Below are 25,941 nucleotides of genomic sequence, written 5' to 3'. Positions count from 1 at the left end.
TGAGCTGTGACAGCTCATCATAGAAGTCTTCACACACACCTCCACACTGAATTAATGAATGCAGTAGAAATTCAATTATCTGCATTCTGATTATGTGAATTTCATTTAGTCAGACTTGAATTATTCGCGTTTAAATTATCTTGCTAAAAAAAATATCCAACTGCACTCCAAATGGCTAATTAAAAGTCCAAATTTCCTGTCTCTCTTTGTGACTGGAGATAATTAAAGTTCTCCTCTGTTACTCAGGCTTTGAGTGTGTTGTGAAAACCAATTTCCTCCTTTTTTTTTTTTTTTTTCTCCTTTTTTTTCCCCCTTCTCCTCCTTTCTGCAGTTCCTCCTCCAGGCTGGGACCCAGTGATGACAGCATTTCATGTGCCTGTAAAGCAAGTCCAGCTTCTGAAGAATCATGAAAAATCATTCCAGTATTGCTATCTTAAGGACAGCACAAAGCAGTTTCTACTCTGTTTACTGGTTACTTGTGCTACATAAACACGGCCAGCTGGTAACACGTATCTAAAAGGCGCATTGTCAATACAACCATATGTCCTTAGAAAATTTTAAAAACAGACCTTGATACTATTTCTTTGATTTATTATGTTTGTTGATTCAGGTCTATATGCTACCTATCACATTTAGGTTTTTGTGACTATTAAAATCTCAGTATTGGGTTAGTCATGCTCTACTGACGTATGTGGCAGTTAAAATATTTCCCTTAGTTAGTACATGTCTCGAATCTGGAAAATAAAGGTAACTTAATTCCTTAGCTTAAAAGTTGGTATCTCATATCAAATATATTCAAAGCATCTTTTTGTAATTTGCATCAGAGAAGTTTCATCTTCAGAAGTCATTTGACATTGGTGATGAAATTACATACCCTGCAAGGTATTAACTTTTTAAAGTAGCTCAGCAACATCAGCAAAACAACATTTGTACAAACTATATGCTGCTGACAATTTGAGATATAAATACATCTTCCTCTGGTCTTTCTGTAATGTTTATGGAAAGCTTGGTCTTATCATGCATAAGAACTGAAGGCCAAAATTCTTGAGCGTGGTTGCTTAGAAGTTTGAAATATTAATAAAAATGACATCACTTCTAGGCTTGCTGGAGATTCTGTGTTCCCAGGGAATTAAGGATACTCATTCCCAGTGAAAATCCTGGATGAGGTTCATTGAAACCAGTGGCTGAATTTTGCATCGACCTCACTAGAGCCAGGATTTTATTTTCAGAAGGTTTATTTTAGGCACGTATCTTTGAAGATGCCAGGAGATATGTTTTAGCCTAGCAGCTGAAATGGAGAGTATCTCCATCTCTTGAGATGATGGTAATCGCATAGCTATAACACGCTGTACAGATGTGGACCTCTCCACAATTTGGGATTAACAGGAGCTGCTGATTTCATTGTGGCTGTAGTTAAAACGCTAGAATATTGACTTTTTCACAAACAAAAGGCAGACTTGAACACAACTTTGTAAGCACCAACATTTATTTTGATTAAATGCCAGTTTTGTTCTTTATTGTTAACAGCAGCTGTGTAGTGTCTTGTCCCAGATTCTGTCAAACGAATATGTTTCATTGTGGTGTTGTATTTATATTTGACATTTAACTGCTATTAAAAAGAGCTCGGGGGTCTGATCACCCTAGCAAAGCTCCGATGAACTTCAGTGCTGTAGTTACCAGCCTAGAAATAGATATAACTATATGTAGATAGGTAATTCCCTTTTTTAAGAATTCAGTGAAGATTTTCAAAGAAGGAGCATTTTAAACCTGTGAATTACAGAAGCAATAGATTATTAAATGGTCAGATAATAAAGGTTAGCACAGGCGTGTGTGGGCATGCTTTTTTAAAGCATCCAGCTGGGAATCTGTGTAATTTTAGAAACATGTTTTAATAGCCTGAGGATAACATCTCTTAGGTAATTACTTTAAGCCACTGTATTTTGTTGATGGTAACACTTTTATAGGATAAATATACATGTTTCTTTTTTCTTGATCTTATTGAATTGCACAAATAGATATAGTCACCTTCTCAGCTTGTGTGTGAGTGAGCAGCGAAGCTACTTTAATGTAAAAGTGATATTTAATTAAAGCAACAAGTTATCACTCAAAGTAGCTTAAAAAATAGCTGTTATTGCCAGGCAGAGATATTGATTACTTGACTTTTTTTTTTTCTAAAGATGGCACATTACAAGAAAAAGTGTTTAGCAAATTTATTTAAAAGAAGGGGAAAATATAAAAACAATACTGGAATAATGTCTGAGAAAAATATTAATGTTTTTATTTAACACAGTGTCAGGCTAGTGGGTTTTTATTTTGTTCTAAAACATTGAGCTAAACTGTTGAAGCACTTTACAATTCTGGCCTACTAACAAGTCCTCAATATTCAATGAAAATAACAGAAATAAAAGGTTTTGGGAGCCTTTGTGGCTTTTTTTTGTTTGTTAATTCTAGGAGCTTATCTGTATGTCAGTGACTGTTTCACAAATGAAGATGTTTCTGAAATAAATGTGTTTTCTAGTAGTTCTGTTGTTGTTCTGTTATTTACTTTGTCACTCTGTTCAAAAAATTGTAAGACCGCTATAACACAACTTTCTTCCCAGCTTTCACAGAAATTTGTTTAAATATTTATTTTTGAATGTTGCTGGTATAGCTAGTGCTACTGGATTTTTTGTTATTAAAGGGGAAGAAAAAGTGCTCTAGTATGTTGTCTTTCTGTATCAGCCATTTGTAACTGCATATATATGCTTTAAGACATTGTTTAGTTTGGAACATTTAAATGTGTTAGAAATTTGAATGTAAAAAATATTATTTTTAATGTATTTTGTGACTTCAGTGATTTGGTGATTATTTGTTTTTCAACAGTATGTAATATATTTTGATTAAGTTGATCACTGGTATTTTGATTCAAATTTTTTAGTTTTGAAATAATGCTGATATTTCCTGCTAGTTTTTTAAAGAGGCTAATATCTAGTTTATAATATCATCTAATTACTATTGCTAATATATATCTAATTGCAATAATTCTGCACCCAAAAACTTAAGTTTTTTTGCTTGTAACTTTATATTCTCATTTTTAAGTGATTAAATAAAACAAGTTACTGCTTTCTATCTTGTGTTTAAACCTGCCAGTAAGATTTATTTCAATATAAATTTCCTAATCATTTCATGACTTACCATGTGTAATTACTGTTCAATTATTTTTGTGATATGCGTATATATATATTTTGTCATGTTTTGGGGTTTTTTTAAATATGAACACTTGAAAATAACTCACCATATATGCTATCAAATTCTATAATATAACTTCATGATATTGTAAACTAGTATTAGGCAACCTGTTACTTACAGTGTCATTGGAATACGTTTTCAAGAAATATGAGAAAAAATTATCTTTTGGAAATAATTTCCATTTAAATAGCAGTGCAGTTTTATAAGCATTGAGGAAATTTACACTCAAATTCCCCACCATCTAACTCTGCAAAATTGTGTCCAAGTATTTTTTTGACATGTACTGTATTGAATTTTTTTGCAGAGCAATATCTAATATCTACATACTACTCGTGCCTTGCTCTACTGTGAAATACAAGGTCTAGATAAATTCAGCATGCTCAGGGGTGAGGAGAATAGAACTCGTCTATCTCTCTGTAACCGCAGGAGTGGTGCTGATGCCCAGGGAGAATTTAAGGCAGGGGATTTTCACCCACTACGTTTTTACACTGTTGCAAAAACGTAAATCATTATTTCCAGTATTGAGTTCATTATTTCCATAGAAGGCCTAAATGCTTTAGGAGAGACACAGTTATTGTCTTCTAGGGTGTTAAAAATACGCTGTAGCGTGTTAACGTTGCTTCTTTGCCTTCTGGAATAAAACCTCCTTAGAAAACAATTCAAGCGCCCTTATAAAATAAAATAGGGCAGAAATAAAACTTTCTCCTTTAAGCCCCTGATTTCTTAATTTTGCGAGCCACCCCTGTCCCACGCATGTGCGCGTGTGTGTGATCGCGGCTGCTGGAGCTGCCGGGCAGGGGCCGGCGAGCGCTTCTCCTCGGCGCTCCGAGGTCGAGCGGCACCGCCGGCTGCCCGCAGGGCGCTGCCGCCCGGCAGCGGCCGCTCCGGCGGGCACCGCGCTTGGAAGGAAAAAAGGAAAGAAAACAACAAAAAAGGAAAGGCAGCGGTGCCACAGGTCGCCCCCCGGGAGGCAGGAGCGCCGCTCCCCGCCGCGCCCCGGCCCGGCCCTTCCCCGCGCCCCATCCCCTCCCGGCCCTGCCCTGGGGCCGCCGGCCGCGGAGCGGAGCGGGGCGAGAGCCTTACCTGGGCCGCCGTCCTCTCCGCCCCGCTCCGCCCCTGCCGCCCCCCCCCGGCGCATGGCGCGGATGGCGGCGGCGCTGTGCGCGCACGCGTGTGCCCGCGCGTCCCCGCGGTGGCGGGGGGGCGGCTGTCAGGGAGCGGAGCCGCCCGGCCTCGATCCGGTAACTCGTGGCAACAGCGACCCGTGGCAACGGCGGGGGGAAGCGGGCGGGCGAGGGGGCGGGCCGCGGTGGAGGGGGGGACCGGCCGCCCCGCGCTTCCGCAGCGCCGCATACCCGCAGAAGGCGCCGGCCCGGCTCTCTCCACGGGGCGGCGCGGAGACCGGCTCCGCGCATCCTTCCCCGTCCCCCCCGGCATCCTGTAGCTGCGCCCCGGGCTACCTCCCACCACCCCCGCCGCGCAAACCGCGCCCCCCTAACCGGCCGTGCCGCGCCGCCAGGGGGCGCTGTGGGTCAGCGGGAAGCGCGCACCGGGCGGGGCGCGGAGCGGGGCGGCCACCCCCGCTCCGGCAGCGCGCTTGACATCCGCGGCTTTCCGCGGGGTCGCCGGGGTGATAACGTATTTTTCATTTATTTCTCGGGTTTGCCGCTCCTCAACCCTCATCCGGGTGCCCCTCCCGTATCCGCGCAGCTCCACAACCAGGCAAAACAGGGACGCGCCCACCGCGGTGGGGATGGGGCTCAGCCGCGGCGGGGGGTGCTGCACCTGCCTCCCCACGGGGAAGCCCCCACCGCCCCCCACGCACCAGCCCCCACGGTACGGCAGCACCCGGCTCTGCAATTTTAAAAAATAATTTATTTTATTGAATTTTATATATTTTTATACAAAAGCAATTAGGGGTCAGCGCCAAGCCGAGGCGTGACATTTAGCAGCCTCTGTGGCAGGCAGGCTGCACTTAAATGGAGGCCTTTCTGCGGAACAACAAGAGCCAAAAGGCCTTGTGTCACCCAGTTATGTAAGACACAATCTTGCCTGAAAATGCACAATGAATCGGGAAGGATTTATGTAATTAATTGACCAGTCTTAACCTGTTATCGTGATGTAAGGAATTTGGAACTCATTAATTTGGGCCCTGACAGATTTCATATTAGAGCTGGCAAATATGGATTGAGCCTCTTATTCTTGTAGCAGCTGGAATTTCCATGACAGTGAGGATTAGTGAAGAAGACCTATTGCTGGAGTCAAGCTGCCTCTTTTGTAATCAGCAGCCCTGCTCTGCATTAAAGGGGTAATGGGAAAGCAAAAAGAAATAAAATAAATACCAAAAGGAAAAAAAAGAAAAAGTGAGAAATATATTAATGTATGGAGCAGAGCAGGGGAGGGAGAGGAGGGACATACCCTGGAGAGCAGAGGCACCGGAGTGTGACTTTCCTGGCCCCATGGCAATGAAAGCGTCATGAAGGCAGCCCTGGCATGGTGGAAAGAGAAGGTGCCTGAAGGGCAGGTCCACAGCATCAGTGTGTGCCTTGGTGCCTCTCAGCCAGACTTTCAGATGGAGCCTCCTGGCAGCCACCGAGCACTTGGGGCCATGGCAGCAGAGACTCTGGGAGTGGGCTAGAAGCTGCCAAGGGCTGGAGGGATTTAGAGATAGAGGGGTTTGGGTTGTAATCCTGGGGAAGAGAGGACCAGGAGGTACCTGTCTTCCAGCTTGGGCCTTGATGTCCTCCCCAGAGGGGAAAATGATGCTCAGGGTTGGTAAGGGCCAGGTCTGGGGGCAAGGAGCAGCCTTGGCAGGGGTGACTCTGCACATGATGTGCCTCAATTTACCACGTACAAAGACAAGAGTAAGAAAACTCGCTTTGTCTTCTGGTTTGTGACAACTCCTCACCATGTTTTTTCACAGTCCCTGGCTGGGGAGGGCCCTCATCCCATTATCATTTCTAGGCATTGTTGTAATAGTAACAACATTGAGCACAGGCTATACAGAAACAGTCCAGGAGCTTTTATTTTCTCTCCCAGCAATCTGACTGCCCTGGTAGTGAATACAGTTGTTAGAAATGGCTTTAGAAGGTTTCCATGAGGCATCATCACATTTCTCCCTCCAAAACGTTTACCTACTCTTGTGACAAATGCCGTGCAAAGATGGAGGCATATTTTTCCTTTTCTCAGAGTTTCTTTGCCTTGTGCTTTTTCTTAGTAGAACATTTTCCCTCCTTGATCACTTAGATCTACTCTTTGTTCCTGTGGGTCATTTTCTGCATCATAACCAGGAGAAAAGATTAAAAAGAGAAGGAATTTACAGTAAACCCACAATTGTTTGTGAAGACTAATGGCAAATTCAGATTAAAAATAAAATGCAGCAAATAAGACCTGTCTATGTGGCTCATATCCTCTGGTCAACCCTGTCCATGTGCATATTGGCCTTGTCTCCCATCATTGTGTCAGGATGGTTATATGAACCCTGGTACCACAAATTGAACATTCAGTCCTGAATTTGGAAATCTCCACAGGGTTGACCCTGTGGTGCTGGAGATCTGCCCTTACCAAACTGGAAACTCTTTGGAAAAAGGCTACCATGACTTCTTGAGGGGCTAGACCTAGCTCTCTAGTAGCTTTTACATTGCTTTCATAGTTATCAGCTAATAATCTGGATCACAGTTTTAATCTCCTTGATTTAAAACAACAAAAAACCCACCAACCCAAAACAATAGGTTATAGTTTGATTCTGCTCCTTCAAAGAAAACCTTTTATTTTCTCCTCATAAATTAAAAATTTTGCACATGCCACCTAGCTCAGATTTCCCCCAAAGGTGGGGAATAATTTACCATTTATGATTGTACACAGATCCAACTCAGCCACTGTCTCATGTAGTCTCTTTTGTTTTAACAATCAAGAGTGGCAAACCGCTCAGGTACTACTGCAGCTCTAGATTTTGCTTATACGTTCCTCTCGTTAAAATGTTGATCAGGCATAGCTAACTTCCTTGTTAAATGTACCAGCATATGCCTGAGCTTAGAATTACTTCAAAAAACAAAACAAAGCATTTTTAAGTTTAACTGGATATTATAATTCTAAGTATTTGCACTTTCTCTGATTCCTTCCCATGGATATATTTAAAATATGGCTGAGTGGTAGAACTTTCCTGTGACACCCATGATTTTGGGTGCTCACAAATTTAAAGTTAGTATTTACTATCTATATTTACTACTTTTTTGTTTGTAAGTAAGAAAACAGTCATTGGCTTAGATGGGTGTTTTTCCAGATTCTTGTACTATTTTTTTTCTTTGATGGTTAATCAGAAAGCAAAGCAAAAACATGATATAGAAAACCGAATAAGGAAAAAAACCACAGTTAAATGTTCATAACAAAAATATCTTTGCTGCAGATATTTTGTAACTTATACCAACACAGAAGGCCTGGTTTAAGTTATGTGCAAATACTAAATGCAAATTTCAGAATAGAAGTGGTTAAGAAATATCAAGTGCTGATTCAACTGAAATCAATGGAAAAGACTTTGTGCTGCTTATATTGAATGTGAAAAATTTATGTCTTCCAAATGGCACTCAGATTAAAAATGGCATTGTTTTTGAGCTGATAGGTGGCCTTTTTGAGTAAGCTATAGTTACTTTTTCCTGAAAAAAAAAGAAAAATACCTCATTTGAAGTAGAGAACATTTTCAAACAGTGATTTTCAAATGCAGTGAAAATTTAGTTTTGTTTCTGAAAGACAATTGGTAGATGAAGTTCTGGATATATTTCCTAGTAGTCTAAGAGTTTTCAGTGTACTTACGTTTACATTAAGTCCTGAGTCTTCAGGGCCTGGTAATGATCAGTAGCGGTGACGATAAAGTGGACGACAAAGTCTATCCTTTATTTTTCATATGTCTGTGCTCTCAAAATGCCATATATTTCCAGTTTCTAAGACCTCTCATAGGTTCTTATTTCATGTTATTTACACAGGTAATTAAAATGGTTTCAAAAGAACAGTATCCCCTTGTGCTCCAGAAATGGAGCACTGGTGATTTTTCAGAACTCACACCTCTGAGCTGAGCGTCAGAAATCTTGGTTCCGTTTTATTTCCTATATAAGCAAAGCATTCTTAAAAGGGTTTCTGCAAGGAAAAGGAAGCCAGCAGCCATAGGTGGCCAAGCTCTATTAAAAGCCTGGGTCAGGTGAGGGTGTTGAACACTTGAAAATGGAGCCCTGAGTCTCTCAGGACATCCTTCACTTGGGTCCTTATGCCCTGTGATATTTTAGCAGCTCGCTCCCTGAGTTGTGTTTTTCTGGCTACATGACTATTTCTTCATGTTTTTTGCCAAATTTTTCTGTTTGTGGTTTTCTCCCTGTGAAGCCAGTGTGAGCCTGAGAGCTGCACAGGTACCCGAGGGAGGGAGACATCACTCTATGCCTGTTTTGCCCCTGCAGCCTTCTCCTGATGCTTGCTGGTGGCCTCTGTCCAAGGGCAGATTTAGAGTGACAAGGACCGCTGGTCTGACCCAGCTCTTACCTTCCTTGAAGGCAACAGCTGTTAGGTAGTAACATACAACTTGGTCTTCACCCAGCACTCTCACCATGAAACTGGGCTTTCATTTACCTGGGGAGAATTTCAAGCCCTCAGCATGGGACAGTTGACCCACAAAGTCCAGTGTTCCCATGTTCTCAGTGGTGTCTGCACACTGTTTTTTACTTCATACATTCATTTGAAGGCTCTGTGCTTTGAACAATGAGACTGAGGTACCTAGGGTGTGGGGAGAGCTATTCTCAAAGTCTAACATCAGCCTAGGGAAGCTGGTTCCTAACTAAATTTAGTTGCTCAGACTCATTCCCTGAAGGAGCCTATCACTCCCCCGACATGTGGGAGCCTTGGGAGACCTGGTCCTGTGACAGCAAAGTATCCCTATGAATGTCCGCCTTGGGATAGTATTACTTAGCCCCAAGAAATTACTTTGTTGGAAGAGTGACCTCTATATAGCAACAGGATAGCTTCTTATTATATGGCAATTCCCCTCCCACCCCCCCTTATAAATGCTGTTGATATGAATCTTCTCTTTTATTGCTATTTTCTGCTATATTAAAGACCAACAACTCTTGCTACTTCTAATGATCTAAGGCACTGGGAAGGGAGGTGGGATATGATTATATATCCATCAAAATGTTGCCAGCTCAGTCACACAAAAAAGGAAGTCTTAAAGCAAGTCTGGCTCCTGGGTAGTTTGGATTTTGCTGGGAAGTCAAAGCTCCCCCTTGGCACCAGAGTCAGCACTTCACAGGCTGGATATAGGAAGTTAATAATTTGTCTGTGTTTATGATAAAGCTTTCCTGTCCAGAGTCTCAAAGCCTTTCTCAATGAGGGATTAATTCAGCCTTGCAATAAACAGGATCTACTATTTTACATTTGGGGAAACTGAGGAACAGTGAGGTGACGCACAGGGATGTCCAGGGCATCTGTTGCAGATAAGGGAGGAAAAAGGATCCTCCCACTGCTGGGTTCCACCACTTTACCTGCTGGGAGGGACAAAGTGCCGTGCTCCTTGTGAAAATCTCAACCCAGCTGTCAGCACAAAGTGTTCCTGAAAGGTAGCAGAGGGGCCCCAGTTTTTGATGTTTGACTTGAAACACTTGAAAAGAATTTGCTTTTTCCTTCCAAGTGCTGTGCACTCTGGCACTAGGAAACCAAACTCCCTCTGGCATCTGTTGCATCTGAAAATTTGGGGCTAATTATCCTTTGGGTTGCAGCATTAAGGGAAGAGATTTATGTCTATTTTGGAAAAAAGGGGATTACTCATTCCTCTCACTAATTAAAAATCAGAAGGTGAGAAGAGAGAGGCAATTAGGGTACCTTGTTTGGATTGGTTAAAGCAGCACTGACAGGATTTTCTCTGAGGGACACTTGCAGAAGAGCTGCTGTCTTGTTGGTATCAGATGGTAACAGCAGAACTGGACAGAAGGAAGCAGGGCTGATGTTGACTAAAAACTATAGGAAAGATTTATTTTGGTTGAATTTTTCAGTCTTTACTCATCCACCCATGACAGTATTTATTAAAATAATTTGGGACCATTAGCATGAGTAAAGACTGTTAGTGTGAGTGAGCACTGCAAACCTGGCCTTTAAACTTCCCGTGCCCAAGGTGTAGTGCCTGTTCAGCTGATTTCAGCAGACTTCCTCACAACATGTGAATGTATTTGACGATGGGATATGTCACCTGGCCTTCCATACTTCCATAAGAACTAGTCTCAAAAATTGACTTCAAATACAAGCATTAGAGGTAAATAGAATTTTCTAGATTGCAACAACCCATTTAATTAAACCCAAGCAGGATCTTTCAAGGTTCATATTTTGCTTTCTGACCAGGTGTTTTTCTTGGGGAGATGAATGAGACACGTCACCAGAAGGATCCACGAGCTTATCCTTGATTCTGCATTGTTTATACAAAGTGATGGTGACTTCTGAGCAGGAGATGAAGACTGTGCCAAGAACAGAGCATTATGCTGTGCCTGGAGCTTTACTGGCTCTTCCCTCCCACCCTGTTTCTTGCTAATCACAATGGCTTCCTACAACACATTTATCAGCACAGGCCACTGCTTGTAAATAAGAGAGTTCTTGTCCTTTCCAAAAGCTAGACATACAATGTTATCTTTCCTCTTTCCCACAGAAGAGAGCCATTAGGAAGTTCCTTGGTTTAGTTTGTCCCTTCTTGTTCCTGGATGATGTTGAAGCCATTGTAAAAAGACAAGGCTTACGTTTCCTTCTGAAGATGGCAAACTCATTGATGCATTGGATTGATGAGCCGAATGTGCGCTGATGTGTCGCATCCTGTAAGGAGGGGAGTATTCTGGGCTACTTCAAGGCTTGGGAGTCCACAAAGCATTTTGTTGGCCTGGGCACTGAGTACTTGGGATTTTCCTGGTGAAACACAAGGAAGTATAGACCTGAAGGTTAAATTTAGTGTAAAATGATTTGGGGAGTCAGTTCATGGCAGTGGTGGTGATGTGCTTGCACTCATTCATGACCATCACCCTTAGCACCCCCTGGAACTTCTTTGAAGGCAGTGCCCTAATTCCTGCGTGGGAATAACTTGGGAAGGTGACCTCAAAGATTTGGCCTTATAACATGAAATGCAGTTCCTAGAGAAGAGTCCTCTGGCAGTTCTCTGTTTCTCTGTCTGCCATAGCAGGGAGGACAAGGCGGGGGCCCTGGCTCAAGTTCTCTTGCCACAACTGAGGTGGAACGCTCTGGCTGTGGGTGGTGTCGGGAATGTCACCAGTTGTGGGGGGTCACCAGATCTTGCTTATTCCCTGTTTGCACTACTTTGATGTTGCTTCGCTCTGCCCAGCTTTCCTCCCAGAAAAATGGTGCTTTGGGACACACAGAGAGACACCTGCCAAATTCTGCCACTTGAAAATACGATGTTTTGCAGCTCCCCTGATAGATCTGAGGAGTTCAAGCTCCCCTCTCAGTTAGGCAGCTATTAATACTGTGCACATGCAGAAACTCTACAGGCAGATAAAGGGATTTACTTTTCACGAGTCACAGATTAACAACTAAACCATCTTCACTTACAGGAGTCATCCCCTGAGGTCAGAAGAACCATTTGTGTTAGCAAGAGAGGCGAGACCTCCTAAGATGCGCCAAAATGATCCTGAGATGAAATTGCTCCATTCTTCCTGGGAGGGCCCACAGCATCTTGCAGGGTCGGCTGCGTAAATTGTATGTTCTTCAGGGCAAGGACCTTGCCCTCCGATTTATCTGGGAAGCGTGTGTTTGGTGCTCCGCACTGCAAACAATAAATAACCGCTTCAGCTGCTGGCTGGGTTTGGGATTACGAGTTGATTCTCACTCCTGATTAATTTCTTGTTCCGAGACGCCAGTGATGCAGTTTTACTGGAATATGCCAGTCACTGGTGTTAGGCCCCTGCTCTTCCCTTGCTCACAGTAAGGCAGCTGTTGTCTCCTGTCTACAGCACACTTTGCAGCACCCAGGAAGAATATGAATAAGAATTCCAAAGGGCTTGCTGCCACTTTTGCTGGAAAGGTTTCCTACAAAGGATGTGCAGCAAAACTCCCAGGAGGCAGACAAATACCTCCCACCAAGAAGAGCTAGTGTCATCCCATTTCGTTGTCTCTGTGTCACCATAACACCCCTGTGACTCTGACACACTGCTCTCTGCTGCTCTAGCTTGTGCTGCTCAATGTAATTTCCTTGGTTGGACATCTTTATTTCAGATTTGTAATGAGGTATTAACTAGTTTCATTTTGCCTAACTGTTAGGTGTTTGTGTTTTAAGGAACAGTCTCCTTCCTGGCATAATCAGCTAGAATTTACTTTCCCCATTTGTTTTTGTATCGTATCATATGTAAAAAGAACTCCTTATGTGCCATATTGCCATCCAGGTTAAGGGCTCAGCAGTGCACCTGACAAGGAAACCAGAAATGCACCTTGTCACTGAGCAACTAACACATTTAGCCCAGTGGACTAGAAAAGAAGGTAGACGGAGAGAATCTTAATGCTAGGCGATGAGGCCTGTAGTTTGCTAAATGTGTTTCTCCTGGGTGAGCTGGCAGAGGGTCAGTGTCACTACTTTGAAAAGCAGTGGCATCCCTGCTGTGTTTTCTTAGCCATGTCTCCCTTGCTGCCGTCTCACCCAAGCCTGCTCTGGGTGGTCCCGGAGGGTGACACTCTGTGACACTCTGTGCTCCCACCACCCCTTGCCAGCGGAGACTCTTCCCCGCCATGAGCGGCTCCTCTGGGGTGCAGCTCTGCCAGAGGCACTTGTCGGGATGTGTCTGGTGTCAGTGATCGGGAGACAGGCTGTCTCTTCCAGGTCTGCTCCTGAAGATGCCTCTTAAATGCAAGCCAGGTGTCCTCAGTAAGTCTGTGGACATCAACAGGGCTGCTTTCTAAATGAAGAGGCAAAGTGCAAGAGAAGAAGGGTTCTAAAGCAAAAAAACCACCCAATTATACTAATTGTTGAAGAGGTCCCATTAGATGTTAGACAACCTCAAGCCAATCCAGCAGCTATCTTTGCAGATCTTGACCTTTGTTATTTTTATCCTGTTTGGGTTCAGGGAGGCATCTCTTAAGTGGAATTAGGAGTCTGTGAGCTGGCTCTGTATTTGTAAGTGGATGCTTGTCAAGTGCAGGGCTGTCAAGCAGATTCCCATACCTTTTACTGCTCATTCATACATCATATATATATATTTATATAGTTGAATAAGCATAATGCTTTAGAAAGTTTGACTAATATATCAATTGCATCATTCAGACATAACTTTTACTATGGAGCAGTGATATTGCTTGGTGTATTCAAATAATAAATCCCTAACTACTGCGTAAGGCATATTGAGTTTTTGTTTCATTTTGTTTTCAGATTGAAACTGGGAAGCTGATGTATATGAGTTGGCCTGTTCTGAATCTTTGTCATTTTAGACAGCCCTGCTTATTGCCAGCTCATTTCACAGAGATCTATTTCAAATCAACTCATAAATTATTAATAGTACATGTGTAGGTCAGAGAGACACTAACCCTGACAATCACACCCTAATATTCTCTCTTTAGCATCAGAAATAAGAAAGGAGATGTGAATAATCAGTATTCAACAACCAAGGTACATCTCATACAGATACGGTATATACACTTCGAAAAAAAAAAAAAAGAAAAAAGTTCTTTGCAAAACCTGTCACACTGGCATTAATCTTGCATGATGAATAATGTGGCAATCTATGAATTTTTAACACCTTGAAAATGATAAAATTGTGTGATGTGATATCCAAAAGCAAATTTGTTCAAATTGGAGAATATTTTTGATCAAATGGAGATATTGAACAACGTGTATAAAAATATTTAAACATAATTTAAATTGCACAGCAGGCAAGACAGTTCATATGGGTTTGTGACTGGGAGCAGCTTTCCGTCACAAATAATTCGCCTGAAGATTTAATTATAACTCAAAGCTTAAGCAGTAGCTCTTCTGAGAAGAGACCTATTGCTGGAGGCCCCGAGTGGCTCCCGGGGCTGGAGGGCAGCTCTGATCCCCCAGCCACCACCGGCACAGGAGGGGCCACAGGGACCTGGCAGGATCCTGGTTCTTGCTGTGCAACACCCCCTACAGAAAACCCCACCCAAACTGGGGTAGGATGCTTGCAGAGAGGATGTAACACAGTGGCACAAAGAGCTAGGAGCAGAATTGTACCTGTTATTCACAGCAGGGCTGAACCCTGGAGCTGCTGCTCATGCTGGGCACTGCTGGGGCTCACCAGGGAGCAGGATCAGGCCCTTGCTCAGCTGATAGTGCTTGGTGGGAGGGGGCAAGTTTGGGTTTTTAGGCTGGAAAAAACTGAACCACTAATGTATAGGAAATAATAGGATGGATACTGTCCTACCTGAAGTCAGTAGGAATTTGTTGTTGACATTCAAGGGGACAGGATCAGACTTAACATTTGAAGTCACCTCCCTCTAAGATTGCCTGACAAACACAAAACCAAAATATTTCATTTAGAAACTGTCAAAAAGGAATTACTAACCTTTTATACTTATTGAAATTGCTATATGTGTTCCTGTAAAGGGACTGGAAAGCAGCGGGACATTTAAATTTTCACTCTATGCAAAACAAAAATGACACTCAAAAACTTTACCCATTTTTAAAATCCTTCTAATGAAAGCATTTTATTCTATTTTTATTGAACAGAAAACAAAATGTGTTTGTTTCCACAGATTTGAGGAGAATTAACATGTATCTGATTGTTAATATTTGATCCTTCTTTAATTATTTATGGTATCAAGGAATGAATCTGTCAAGTAAATAATGAAATGCGTGCATGCAGCATATGTAATTAGGTTAGGTGCATAAATCCAAAGTGTTCACTTTATAGTTGTCAGTGCAAAATTTATTAATAATGAGAAATGCTAAGTGAAGAAAATCCCTAACAGTCTACTCATTAGTGTAGGTTAGAGAAGTTGCTGAAAAGGAAAGTTATCATTCCTCTCCTACTGTATTTCATCATTTAAGTATGTTAGTAAATGGCTATACATTTTCCTCATCTCTGCTTTACATCTGTAATAAGAGCAGTCTTTAAGTTGTGCTGGGAAGCTGCACTTTATCATCATGCTGCAAACAGACAGCTATCAAAGTAGAGGGTGTTTGTAGCTTTGTGTAGTTTAAAGCCAATGCTATACTGCACATCTTGCTTTCCTTAGGACACAGGAGTTCCTATATATTTTGAAAAGGAAGAACTGCACCATATTTGTCTCCTGGTGTTTTAGGACTAAAGGTGATGAAAGAACACTTACACACAAGAACAAATGTGACTGTACATCTATTAGGGCGGTAAAACACAGCCAGTTCAAAATGATGGGTGATTTGTGTTGTATTTGCTTGTGTTGTGTTGCATTTCCTGCACTAGTGTAGGTCACATAGCCACAGTCTTCATCCAATGTGTGTCTTCCTATAAGTAACATAAAAGTTCATTGCTGAGAGGTCCTGGTTTCCAGCCAGGTGTAAGAGTCATGATACCATCTATTTTGAGTAGAGTGATGCCTCTGAGTATTTCTTGGCCCATGAGTGATTTGGTCCACACAATCACAAACCTTAATGTATTGCCAAGGGCGAGTGACCTGAGCAAGGAGCTGTGAGGCTGTGCCTGGACCCAGAGGTATAGAATCATAGAGTCATAGAATTGTTTGGTTTGGAAGGGACCGTCAAAGCTCATCTAGTCCACCCCCCCCTGCAATGAGCAGGGACACCTTCAACTAGATCAGGTTGCTCAGAGCCCCATCCAGCCTGGCCTTGAATGCTGCTGAAGATGGGACATCTACCACCTCTCTGGGCAACCTGTGCCAGTGTTTCACCACCCTCATTGTAAAAAATTTCCTCCTTATATCTGGTGTGAGTCTCTCCTTTCTTAGTATATGAGCCAAATGAATTGGCTTTAACAGCAGGGCTATGGCCCATGTCACTCACCATCCCTTCACCTTAGCTTGTCATCAAGTTGCTTCTGTTTTTGACAGAAGGAAAAAAATGTTCTAGTTAATAAATAGAAAGCACAACAAAACAAAACAAAATTAATCTGCAAGTTTATGCCTCTTGGGGTCTGAGGAAAATGTGTGAAAGAGATGAAACACCTGTTTTAGACAAAGAACTGTCATTGTGGGACCACAAAGAACATTTCTTGATCCCAAAAGGTATTTTTCAGAGCTCCCTCTTTGAAAGAAGATTTGATTGCTAAATGTATATTTAAAACAATATTTCAATATCATTTTGAAGCTTATCATTAGCACAAGCATTTAATGGGCTAATTCTCTATATCCAAGGATAGGCACTCACCCCAGCTCACTTTCGCTGTTGAAAATTAGATATCTAGTCTGAATTAGTCATCTGGGCTCCCTTCACAGTCATTGAGATTCATCCCAGCTTGAAACTGCTCCTTGAGGCTAAGCCTAAGATACAGGAGGTGAATCACCCTCTGGAGACACCCGCTCTCTTCTTGGGCTGCAGAAAGCTCATGCTGGAAGCCTAACTTTTTGGCTGCTGAATGAGATGAGCTGAACGCCAGGCTATGCATCTACACTGGATCTGACTTCTGCTAGGGGGTTTAGTGGGGAGGTTATCACACTCTGACCCCAAGGTAGCTACAGCTCTTGAAGACTGCCCATGCGACCACAGCAAAGTGCTTATGCCAGCTGTGCCTTATTTTTTCAAAGCATTAAAATCAGAAGGACTGGATTTGCTGATCAGCAGAAGCTGACCTAAGTCTGGGCTGTCACTGAAAGCCCCCAACCTGAAGCTGCATATCTGTATCCCTCGCTTCTGCTGGCCTCAGCATCCACCCAGCTCAGCAGGCAGCTGCTCTAAGAGCTGATTTGGCTGAGCAGTAGTCTTTGGGGGTGTTGCAGGGTAACTTCTCATTTTGAGAGATCTAGCTGACCATGCAGCCCCACAGTTGCTAGTGCTGGCACAAGGGAGAAGATGGGAAGACAGAGGTTGCCGGTGCCGTGAGGTGGGAGGGTTGCTGCAATTGGTAGCGGTGCAAAATTAAACGGATTGTGAAATCAAACCCTGAGCAAAAGGATGCTGACAGCCATTCATTAAATTTTGCATCACACTGTTAGATTTCAATCACAGCGTTTTGGATCAGAATCACAAATCCTCTTATCTGCCATAAGAGCTTCTTTCAAGCTTAACATTTTTATGCCCCATATAGGATGCAACAATATTCATCTCTGCTAGTCAAGCTTAGAAATGCATTAAACTGCCCAACCAGAAAATCAGGAACAGGCATTTAGTGATGCAAAATGGTCATTCTGCAACCTAATGCCTAAGGGACAGATCAGTCATCACAGACTCCCACTTCTGCCTGAAAAGACCAATTAGGTGACTCTGCCTATTCAACTATCAATAGAGGATTGCTCCCAACAGGATATTCCCCTGTGCTTTACCCACTCTAATTTTAAATTACTCGAGTTCCAAGACTTCTATCACTTCCCTGGGGTGACCATTACACAACTGAAGGCCTCACTGTGAGGAAATGTTTCCTGATATTCTGTGACAATTTTCCTATGCTTGGACTCATGCCATTTTACCTAGTTACATGTTCTGGAACAGCTCTACCTTCTTTTGTAGCCACGTCATTGCAAAATACAGTGAGAGCTAACACTGCCCCCTCTCCCCTGCTCCCTTCTTTTTTTTTTTGGTGTAATCATTCCTGCTAGGCATTAAAGACATAAAGGAAAAATGAGTTATTTCAGCCACTACTGTTATTATTGGTGGTGTTCCTGTGCCAAGATGCCCTCATCATTCAGCATGAAACAAAGCTTCTCCAAGAGGAACTCTTCTCTGCGCATATCCTTTGAGGAACAATGATAAAGGCTGAACAAAGGCAAGTCTAACAAAAAAAAACCAAACAAACCAACTTGAGGTGTTACATACTCCTGTGGAAAGAGGAATTTGCTACTCACACCTGAGTGTGCCCTCATAACAATGAGATCCCTCACCAGAAGAGCTTAAGGCTTACTTTGTACTTCTAGGTTTTGGTACACCAGAGCCTAGTGGGTTGTGGCTGGTTCAGGCAAGAGGCAGCAGCCCTGTGCCCCAGCCCCAGTGGCTCTCAGGCACTTGCAGATGCCCTTGCTCCAGGGAATAAGGCTTGAGTGCATCTTGTATAGCAGGAAGAGACTTGTCTCCAAGCATCTTGGGCAAATGAACGGCAGGCCTCCTTCTCACCACTCTTTTTATGCCCGGTAAAGGGGCTATAATATTATGTTGCTGCTCCTTTCATTTGAATCAACACCACCCTGAATTTTGAGCTGGGTGCATTCAGGATGATCTTTGTCAAGGTCATGACAGGATCTTTCAGCTTGCTTTAGGTAGGATTTATTTTTGAATTTTTCCCCCTCACAGCAAGTGTCGTATAGTCAAACCCTTCATCTGTTTTATCAGACAAGCAGAACTGAGAGTCTGATATCTTTTAAAAAAAGATACAGTTCTCTGATTAACTGAAGAGTAATAGCATGAAATTCTAGTCTCCAATAAGTAACATATTGATGCTTATGTCTAATTTAATCAGCATCAGGGGGGATGGGGTTGCCTATTCCTTCACCATCAGTTATGCAGCAGTTCAAGGTGATAAATCCTATCTGTGGAATGATATTCCGTCGACATTTCTATAATATTAATTAGATCACCGTGTCAGGCTGTAGGAAATTTGCTTAACATTCATTAGAAATTTCTTATAGATAGATAGGCATCCCTCCCTCCTTCTCCCTCCTGCTTTCTTTCTCCTGTGATTGACAGATGAGGTCAAGCCAGAGACAGCCCCCACTTCCTCCCCATGCCTGAAAAGCCAGGTCACTGGACTCCATAATGCATAGGGAGTGGGAGGGGAGGATTACACCTTGAAGAGATATCCTATTAAATTGGACAAAAGCTCGTCTGCCTCCAGGCTCCATCACCAGGTCTCCTCGGCCCTGCAGCCGGCACGCAGAACGCAGGCGACTGTACGGCGCAAAAGCTATTTGCATTACCCTGCAGTCATTTTTATATGTGGAGGTAATGAAGTTGTCAGCGGAGCCCCAAGTGTGGCAGAGCCTGATATTCAAATAGACCTGCCAGTTCTCCCCCCACTACTCACCATCCCCCTCCGCCCCCCGCTCTCCTCCCATCCCCACAGCTGATCTACTGCCTCCCCGCATCGCTGCTTCGCTGCCTCTCTGGCTCCAGCTCTGCTTGCACTCTTGCCCCTGTCAAGAGCTTTTGTTTCCAAGTCAGGGAACAGGCAGCTGCAGCTGCCCGCACGCCCGGGCTGATCCATGCGTGCCCACGCTGCCTGCACACACGGGGTGTCACGGGCCGGCAGCTAATGAGTGACATGTGCCCCGGCAGCAGTGCTGCCGAATTTGCAGGGAGCACTCCCCAAGGCACCACGTTAATCCCAGGTTGAACGCCTGGTGGCATGCTGTTGTGATCAAACAGAAGAGAAAGACTTCAAATTCAGGCAGATTTTCTAAGTAACATGGAGTTGAGGGTTGCATGTTCATATTTCGCATGCTCTTTTTGTTGAGGAAGGGCAGAGTGTGGTGCGAACCGTGCGCATAGCTGGGAGGGAGGCAGCAGCCATGGGGTCCTCAGCTCTCATGGTTACTAGTGTCAGAGAGGTGTTGGCAAAGGGCGTTGCAGACTTACCTTGTCCTCATAAAAGAAACCAGAGGGTCATAAATAACAAGGCAGTCGGAACCAGCCTTTGGTAATTTTTAAGTCCGTTTTCGGAAAAAAAAAAATCCCTGTGGCAAAGCTGCCTGGTAAGCAAAAAGGTCTGAATCAACCCCATTAGCCTTGGAAACTAGCTTTTACTAAATATAGGGCTAGGCTGTCAGCTGGTGTTAATTGGCATAAACCCACTGAAGTCAATGAAATGACAGTGATTTATACCAGGATGAAGACTTGGGGGATGGATATTTAAAAGGAGGGCTGTCTTTTCTCTGCTCTCAGTAACTGGACCCACTTGTGGTTACAAGCCTGCAAGAGCAAGAGATGGCTTTTAGGCTTGATGGGCAGATGTCACTAGGTAGCTAGGTATCTGCAGGTTGTTAAATGTGGCTTGCGAAGCTGAAGACCACTTAAAAAAATTCATCATCCTGGTAAATATTTAGCTGCCTCCATAGTCTCATTTTTGGATCAGCAGCTCATTCATTATTTCCAGAAAAGGATACTTTCTGTGCTTTTATGAAAATGATCAATGATCCTTTAGCACAGAAGGCCCATGGGATTAATTTATTTTGTAAGCAGCATGTTAAAAAGACTGGTTCAAGCATTTTTTAAAAAATTACAGGAGGGTCAAAACCACACAGGTTTCAGCAGCAGCTTTTTTTTGGCCTTTGTTCTTACAATGAGATTTTGAAAGATTCCCCAGAATCTCAGCAAGCTACGAATTTTCATGGCATGATACATCATTGCGCCAGTGGAATTCATACACCTTTGGGAGCTCCTTTTTGAGCAAACTGAAATTTATTTGAGAAAGTGAACTTTATGTATGCACTACAACAGTTACCCTACAAGTATTTCCAGTATGCAGGGCTACTCTAAATGCACCAACCTGCAGATTAAAGGTTCCCTGAGTATAAATTGGCACGATGCACTGTAAATGATTCACAAATGGAGGAGTCCCTAAGTGTGCATTGACTCGCTACACCATAACATCTCCTACAGAGATTTTACAGCATCATATGCCAATGATCCATGGATTAAGAACTCCCTAAGTGCACATTGACACGATAGGCTGGAGCTGTTTTGGTCTATCGTGTCAATGATCCAGGGATAATGACAGTGTCTTGTGCAGATCCACTGAGACCAGAGTTGTTGTGGTTCCTAATGGAAGATCCAAAATTGTCCCACTTAAGTCATATTGACCTTTTCGGGTGCTACAGGAACATGGAAAACGTTCTCATCCTTTATACCAATTGAGGAACGTCTTCAACAGTGCAGTTCTGTAGTCTGAGTGGCTTCTGTTTGTATATGTACATGCACACACAGGTTCATAAAAAACAAACAAACATAGACAAATGCACTTTTATACATTTTATGTGCATATATCCTTCTTCATACAGAGCAGGATTCTCACACTAAAGCTTTGCCACTGTCATCAAGGGTACCAGGGCTCAAATTGAGGAATAGTCATTCTGGATACAGATCAACTTCCTGTGTAAAAGAGCAAAGCTCTCCTAGTGAAGAGAAAAGGGAAAGGGAAATGAAGACCCAAACTACAATAATGCCTATTTATTCTGTGACTTGCTTCTTAACATATGCCTCTCCAGCAGTTGTAAACCTCCCCTTGCACAGGTGAGGAAACTGGGATGTAACGAGTTTAAATGATTTGGTAAACCTGTGCAGCTGGGATCAAAACACAGTCTTTTCTAATATGTCTCAACCCCAACAGTAATGGTTTAACAGGTTGGAGATTAATATTGTGTAGTCCTTGTGACATATCCATGAAGACTATGCAAGAGAAAAAGACTGGAATGCCTTCAGAGAGAGGTAAGAGGAGTGTTAGGGAGTGTTTATCCTCCAGAAATTGTCTGTCGTTTGCAGCATCCTGGGTCACCTCTCTCACCTTCAGCTACTCAAGCTTTAGGATTGCTAGAGCAGAGGAAAAGGTAAAATGACAAAAAAAATAAGGTTGCAAATGCAACTCCAGGAAAGGCAGAATCAAACAAAAAATGCAATAGACTGAAGATAGAAAAAGGTTGTCTCAGGGTCATGATTATCTATCTTCTCCACATGGCTGGTTCTACCTGATCTCATCCAAACAGCAGGACCCCTGGCCATGCGGGTGAAATGAGTCTGATGTCTAAGCCACACTTTGTGTTGTGAACTTTCCTTCTGAACCTGCTAAAGAAGATATTTCAAAGGAGATTTCTGAGTTGACTTTGCATTTTAAATCTTGGAGTTGTTTCTTCAACACAGATGACTGGTAGAAAAAGGCCAGGACAAACACTGTGCATGTGATGGGAGCACCAGGAGAAAATGGAAAGGAGTAAGGCAGGAAAAGGGCACCTGCCACAGGTACACTTCGTGCTGCTGCTGTAGAAAGCAACATGGGCACAATTTTAGTGTATAGGAGGAATAGCTTTAGTGAATTGTAAGAAAGACACTTTTTGTGTCCCAGTGGTACATTATTTCTGGTTTACATAACCTCTCTCCATTTTACTGTGAGTTTCGGTAAGAGTTAAACTGATTTCTATAGTAGGATAAAATTGGAGGGGGTACAGTACAAAATTAATGGGACAAATTTGACACAGGACAGGATTATAAACATCAACAAATGCATCTAGGATTAGAGTAACCAGATTGATGTACCATTTGCGCACAATGTTGTGAGGGTGTTTCATGGAAGAAGAAGGAAAACTAAGCACAACTGATGTTTGTCCTGAGTATTAAGACTTGAAGGATCTTCAAACAGACGTTCACTGGATATACATCCATCTAAACACATAACTTTTGGATTAAGCTATTTGATTTTTCAGTGGGTCTGGTCACAGCTCCACCTGAAGGCACTAGAAGTTGCTAGGTTCTGCAGTAAATTTCTAAAATTTAGCCTAATACAACCTCTGCCAAAGAAAATTAGCTGTATGTCTGCAAACCCATCTTTTTTTCAGATTGTGGTAATTCACACTTCTTTCTCTGCTTTTCCCATTAGAAGAGGACCTATGGAAAGTTTTGCTGGAACAGCAGTTGTGAAGTGCAGAACACTTGTCCCTGTTAATGCACTTAGAGTGGGCCAGATAATTTTTATCATTTGTAAGTAGGTTTGTCTTTAGAGTTGAAAAATATGTTGGAGAGCTTGATTTTTTAACAAATAAAGGTGATATTGAAGATTCCAGAAGATGATTGAAAAAGAAAATAGAAAATTTTAAACATACAATTAAATTTGGAGTCCCATCAGCCCCACAGAGCTCTCTCAGAAGAAACTCATAATACTCTAAATACATTTAATTGAAAAAGAGATAAAGTCTTTGTGATGATGATTTAAATGAATACCGTAACATTGACAACTGGTTCTTTTGGTGAAAGGCTGCTTAAATTTGCAATACATTGCCTTCTAAGGTCCACTGACGTTCATTCTAAAAATTTTCATGATCATATACTATGTTTAAATTCCTTGACTCCTGACAGTCAAAAGAAAAGTTGCATTTTAAGAATGTTAAGCTTATTTCCATCTTCTGCATAATTTTATCTTCATACAAAGCGAAGTCTGACCCCATTTTATCTTCAGAGATAAAACACTGAGACCCAAAGAGAACTAAGACAGGTCCAGATACCATCATCAATGTTTGGGAACTTAAATCCAAAATACCTTTTTCTGTTTATATTCTTGGAATGACAAGATTAATGAAATTTGCCTTTTTATTGGAAGATTCCACTTTCTTTATAGCACACATACCATTACTTTAATCATATTCAAAAGGATCAGGAATGTCTGATCAATTACCGTAATTTTTAATGCATGAGGTAAGAGGTAAGAGTTTCCCCTTCCAAGGTTTTTAGTAGCTGATTTTCAAGAGTGAGCTACTCCAGTCTCTTCCCGTTCCTAGAAGCCCCACTCCATGAAGTGCTGACCATTTTTGACAACAAGTACGGAGATTTTGAGAAACAGGAATTACGACAAGTATTCAGCATGCTAACAATTCATTTCAAGAAATAGGAAACATAAAAAATCATATGCAGTTGTTCAACCAACTTCTCTCTCTGCCACAGGAAGTCAACTGCTAGATGATATTTAATGCTAAGGTACTCACAACCCTATTAGCTCCTGCTTCAACAGCAAAGTACAGTCACTGCAGGAAATTAGGATATTGGATGACCTGTTTTGGGCTGCAGGCTGGGACTCAACACAGCTTACAGAAGGCAGAAGTAAAAGGGACAATTCCTAAATAAGTACCGGGAATACAGAAGAACAAAGAAGAATTGCATAGACTTCAAAAACGCTTCCTTGGAAATGCTCTTCACAAAACCGACCTTTAGCTGCTTCACAATCTACCTCCACGCAAATGCTTAAACAGCCCATCTCAGCTGACTATTGATGACTAGACTGGTCTTCAGGAATCCCAAATACTGGGGCTATGTCCTTGTTACATTTAGGGAGAAATCACTGAACCTGATTTTAGGTGAGACAAACTCTGCATTTCTTTATTACCAGTGCAAACATCTCTAGCACACTCTGTATGCATATATCACAGTATCACAGTATGTTTGGGATTGGAAGGGACCTCGGAAGATCATCTAGTCCTGTGAGGTCACACAGGAACATGTCCAGGCGGGTTTTGAATGTCTCCAGAGAAGGAGACTCCACAACCTCCCTGGGCAGCCTGTTCCAGTGCTCTGTCACCCTTACTGAGAAGAAGATTTTTCTCAAATTTAAGTGGAACCTCTTGTGTTCCAGCTTGATCCCATTACCCCTTGTCCTATCATTGTTTGCCACTGAGAAGAGCCTGGCTCCATATGCTGTGTTTCCATATTTCCTGTTTCCATATATGCTGTGAATTCACCCATCTTGATAATTTTAAAGACTTTTTCTGCTCAAGAACTTTCCTTCCACAAATCTTAGCTCCATGTTTAGCCAGTCTCCATTTTTGGCCAATGTCCCTCTTCACTCCTTCCCTTGTAGATATGTGCATCATGAGACTGAAACACCAAAAAGAAAAAAAAAAGAAAAAAATTAAGAAGGCACAGAAAAGCTTTGCTGTCTTTCACCACTGGTAAAAGAAACAGAAATATCCTAAAGTGTATTTTGTTAAAACACATCCTTCCGGAAAGCATCTAGTCTTGTTTTAATGACCTAAAGAGACAAGAATCCTACACTGCCCACAGTATTTGCAGCTTAAAAAATAATTATAATTTCTAAGCTAACCAGAATGAGCATCTTGCACATCTTGCTCTGAAGCATTATTGACAGTCCCTAGTAATATAGAAATGTACTAAAAATCTCATCCAAGCTAACTGTTGAGGAATTTTCTTCACCCTAGGTATCCCAAAGCAGTGTCTCAGGCAAATACATATACCTCGGAACCTTTTTCTTTTTTTTTTCTATTTCTCAGATGATAAGACCCACTTTTCATTGGGTGTCTGGAGAAGAGAGCTCCCTAGGGACTGAGGCACATCACATCTTCTGGGATAAAGCTGCATGAGACGTGTATGAAGATGGGTGGGTAGAAACTCAGTTATCCACACACTGTTGTCTTGTTCCATTGGAGATGTCCTTGGCCACTTTAGGTGTCTGTTCAGGCTGGCTGGGGTGACACAGGACCTGTGGGAGACCTATGTCCATCTGGGGTGGCAGCTGAAGGCTAACACAGCTGCACAAGGGCATCTTAGGTGGCATCAGACCCCTTGTCTGGGTAAACAGAATCAATGCCATAAAAACTGCACGTCTTGTTGCAGAAGTGGTGCTTTGCATGTGCAATTTATAGCTGTTCTAAGAACATTTAATTCCTGTGCACATGCCTGAGATAAATATAACCCCCAAAAATATCCTTTTTTTCTTTTTTAAACTTCCAGATTTTGACATTTGTACCCCTAGCATTTAATTTTAAGGTGAAGGGAACCTGCCTTCTTTATACAGATGAAAACTACACTAAACTTCTGCCTTATGGAAGATCTTTCAAACATTAGCTGAATAATTTTTGTCCATTTGACCATCTGAGTAATTA

The 25,941-nt window shown here is 42.4% G+C and overlaps 1 protein-coding gene across 2 annotated transcripts in view; it reads left to right on the top strand.

The window, feature by feature from the left end:
* SNX10 (sorting nexin 10) overlaps nt 1-2,520 on the top strand; it is a 38,598-nt gene extending 36,078 nt beyond the window's left edge. For both annotated transcript variants that reach the window (XM_082045118.1, XM_082045119.1), the window contains one exon: nt 332-2,520. In XM_082045118.1, coding sequence (XP_081901244.1) covers nt 332-410 — 79 coding nt within the window. In that variant the 3' untranslated portion in view covers nt 411-2,520. The remainder of the gene's footprint in view (nt 1-331) is intronic.
* The last annotated feature ends 23,421 nt before the right edge of the window (nt 2,521-25,941 follow it).

Source organism: Streptopelia decaocto (assembly GCF_964273445.1).
Source record: "Streptopelia decaocto genome assembly, chromosome: 2".
NCBI classification, from domain to species: domain Eukaryota; kingdom Metazoa; phylum Chordata; class Aves; order Columbiformes; family Columbidae; genus Streptopelia; species Streptopelia decaocto.
This window is presented reverse-complemented; position numbering and strand designations above follow the sequence as displayed.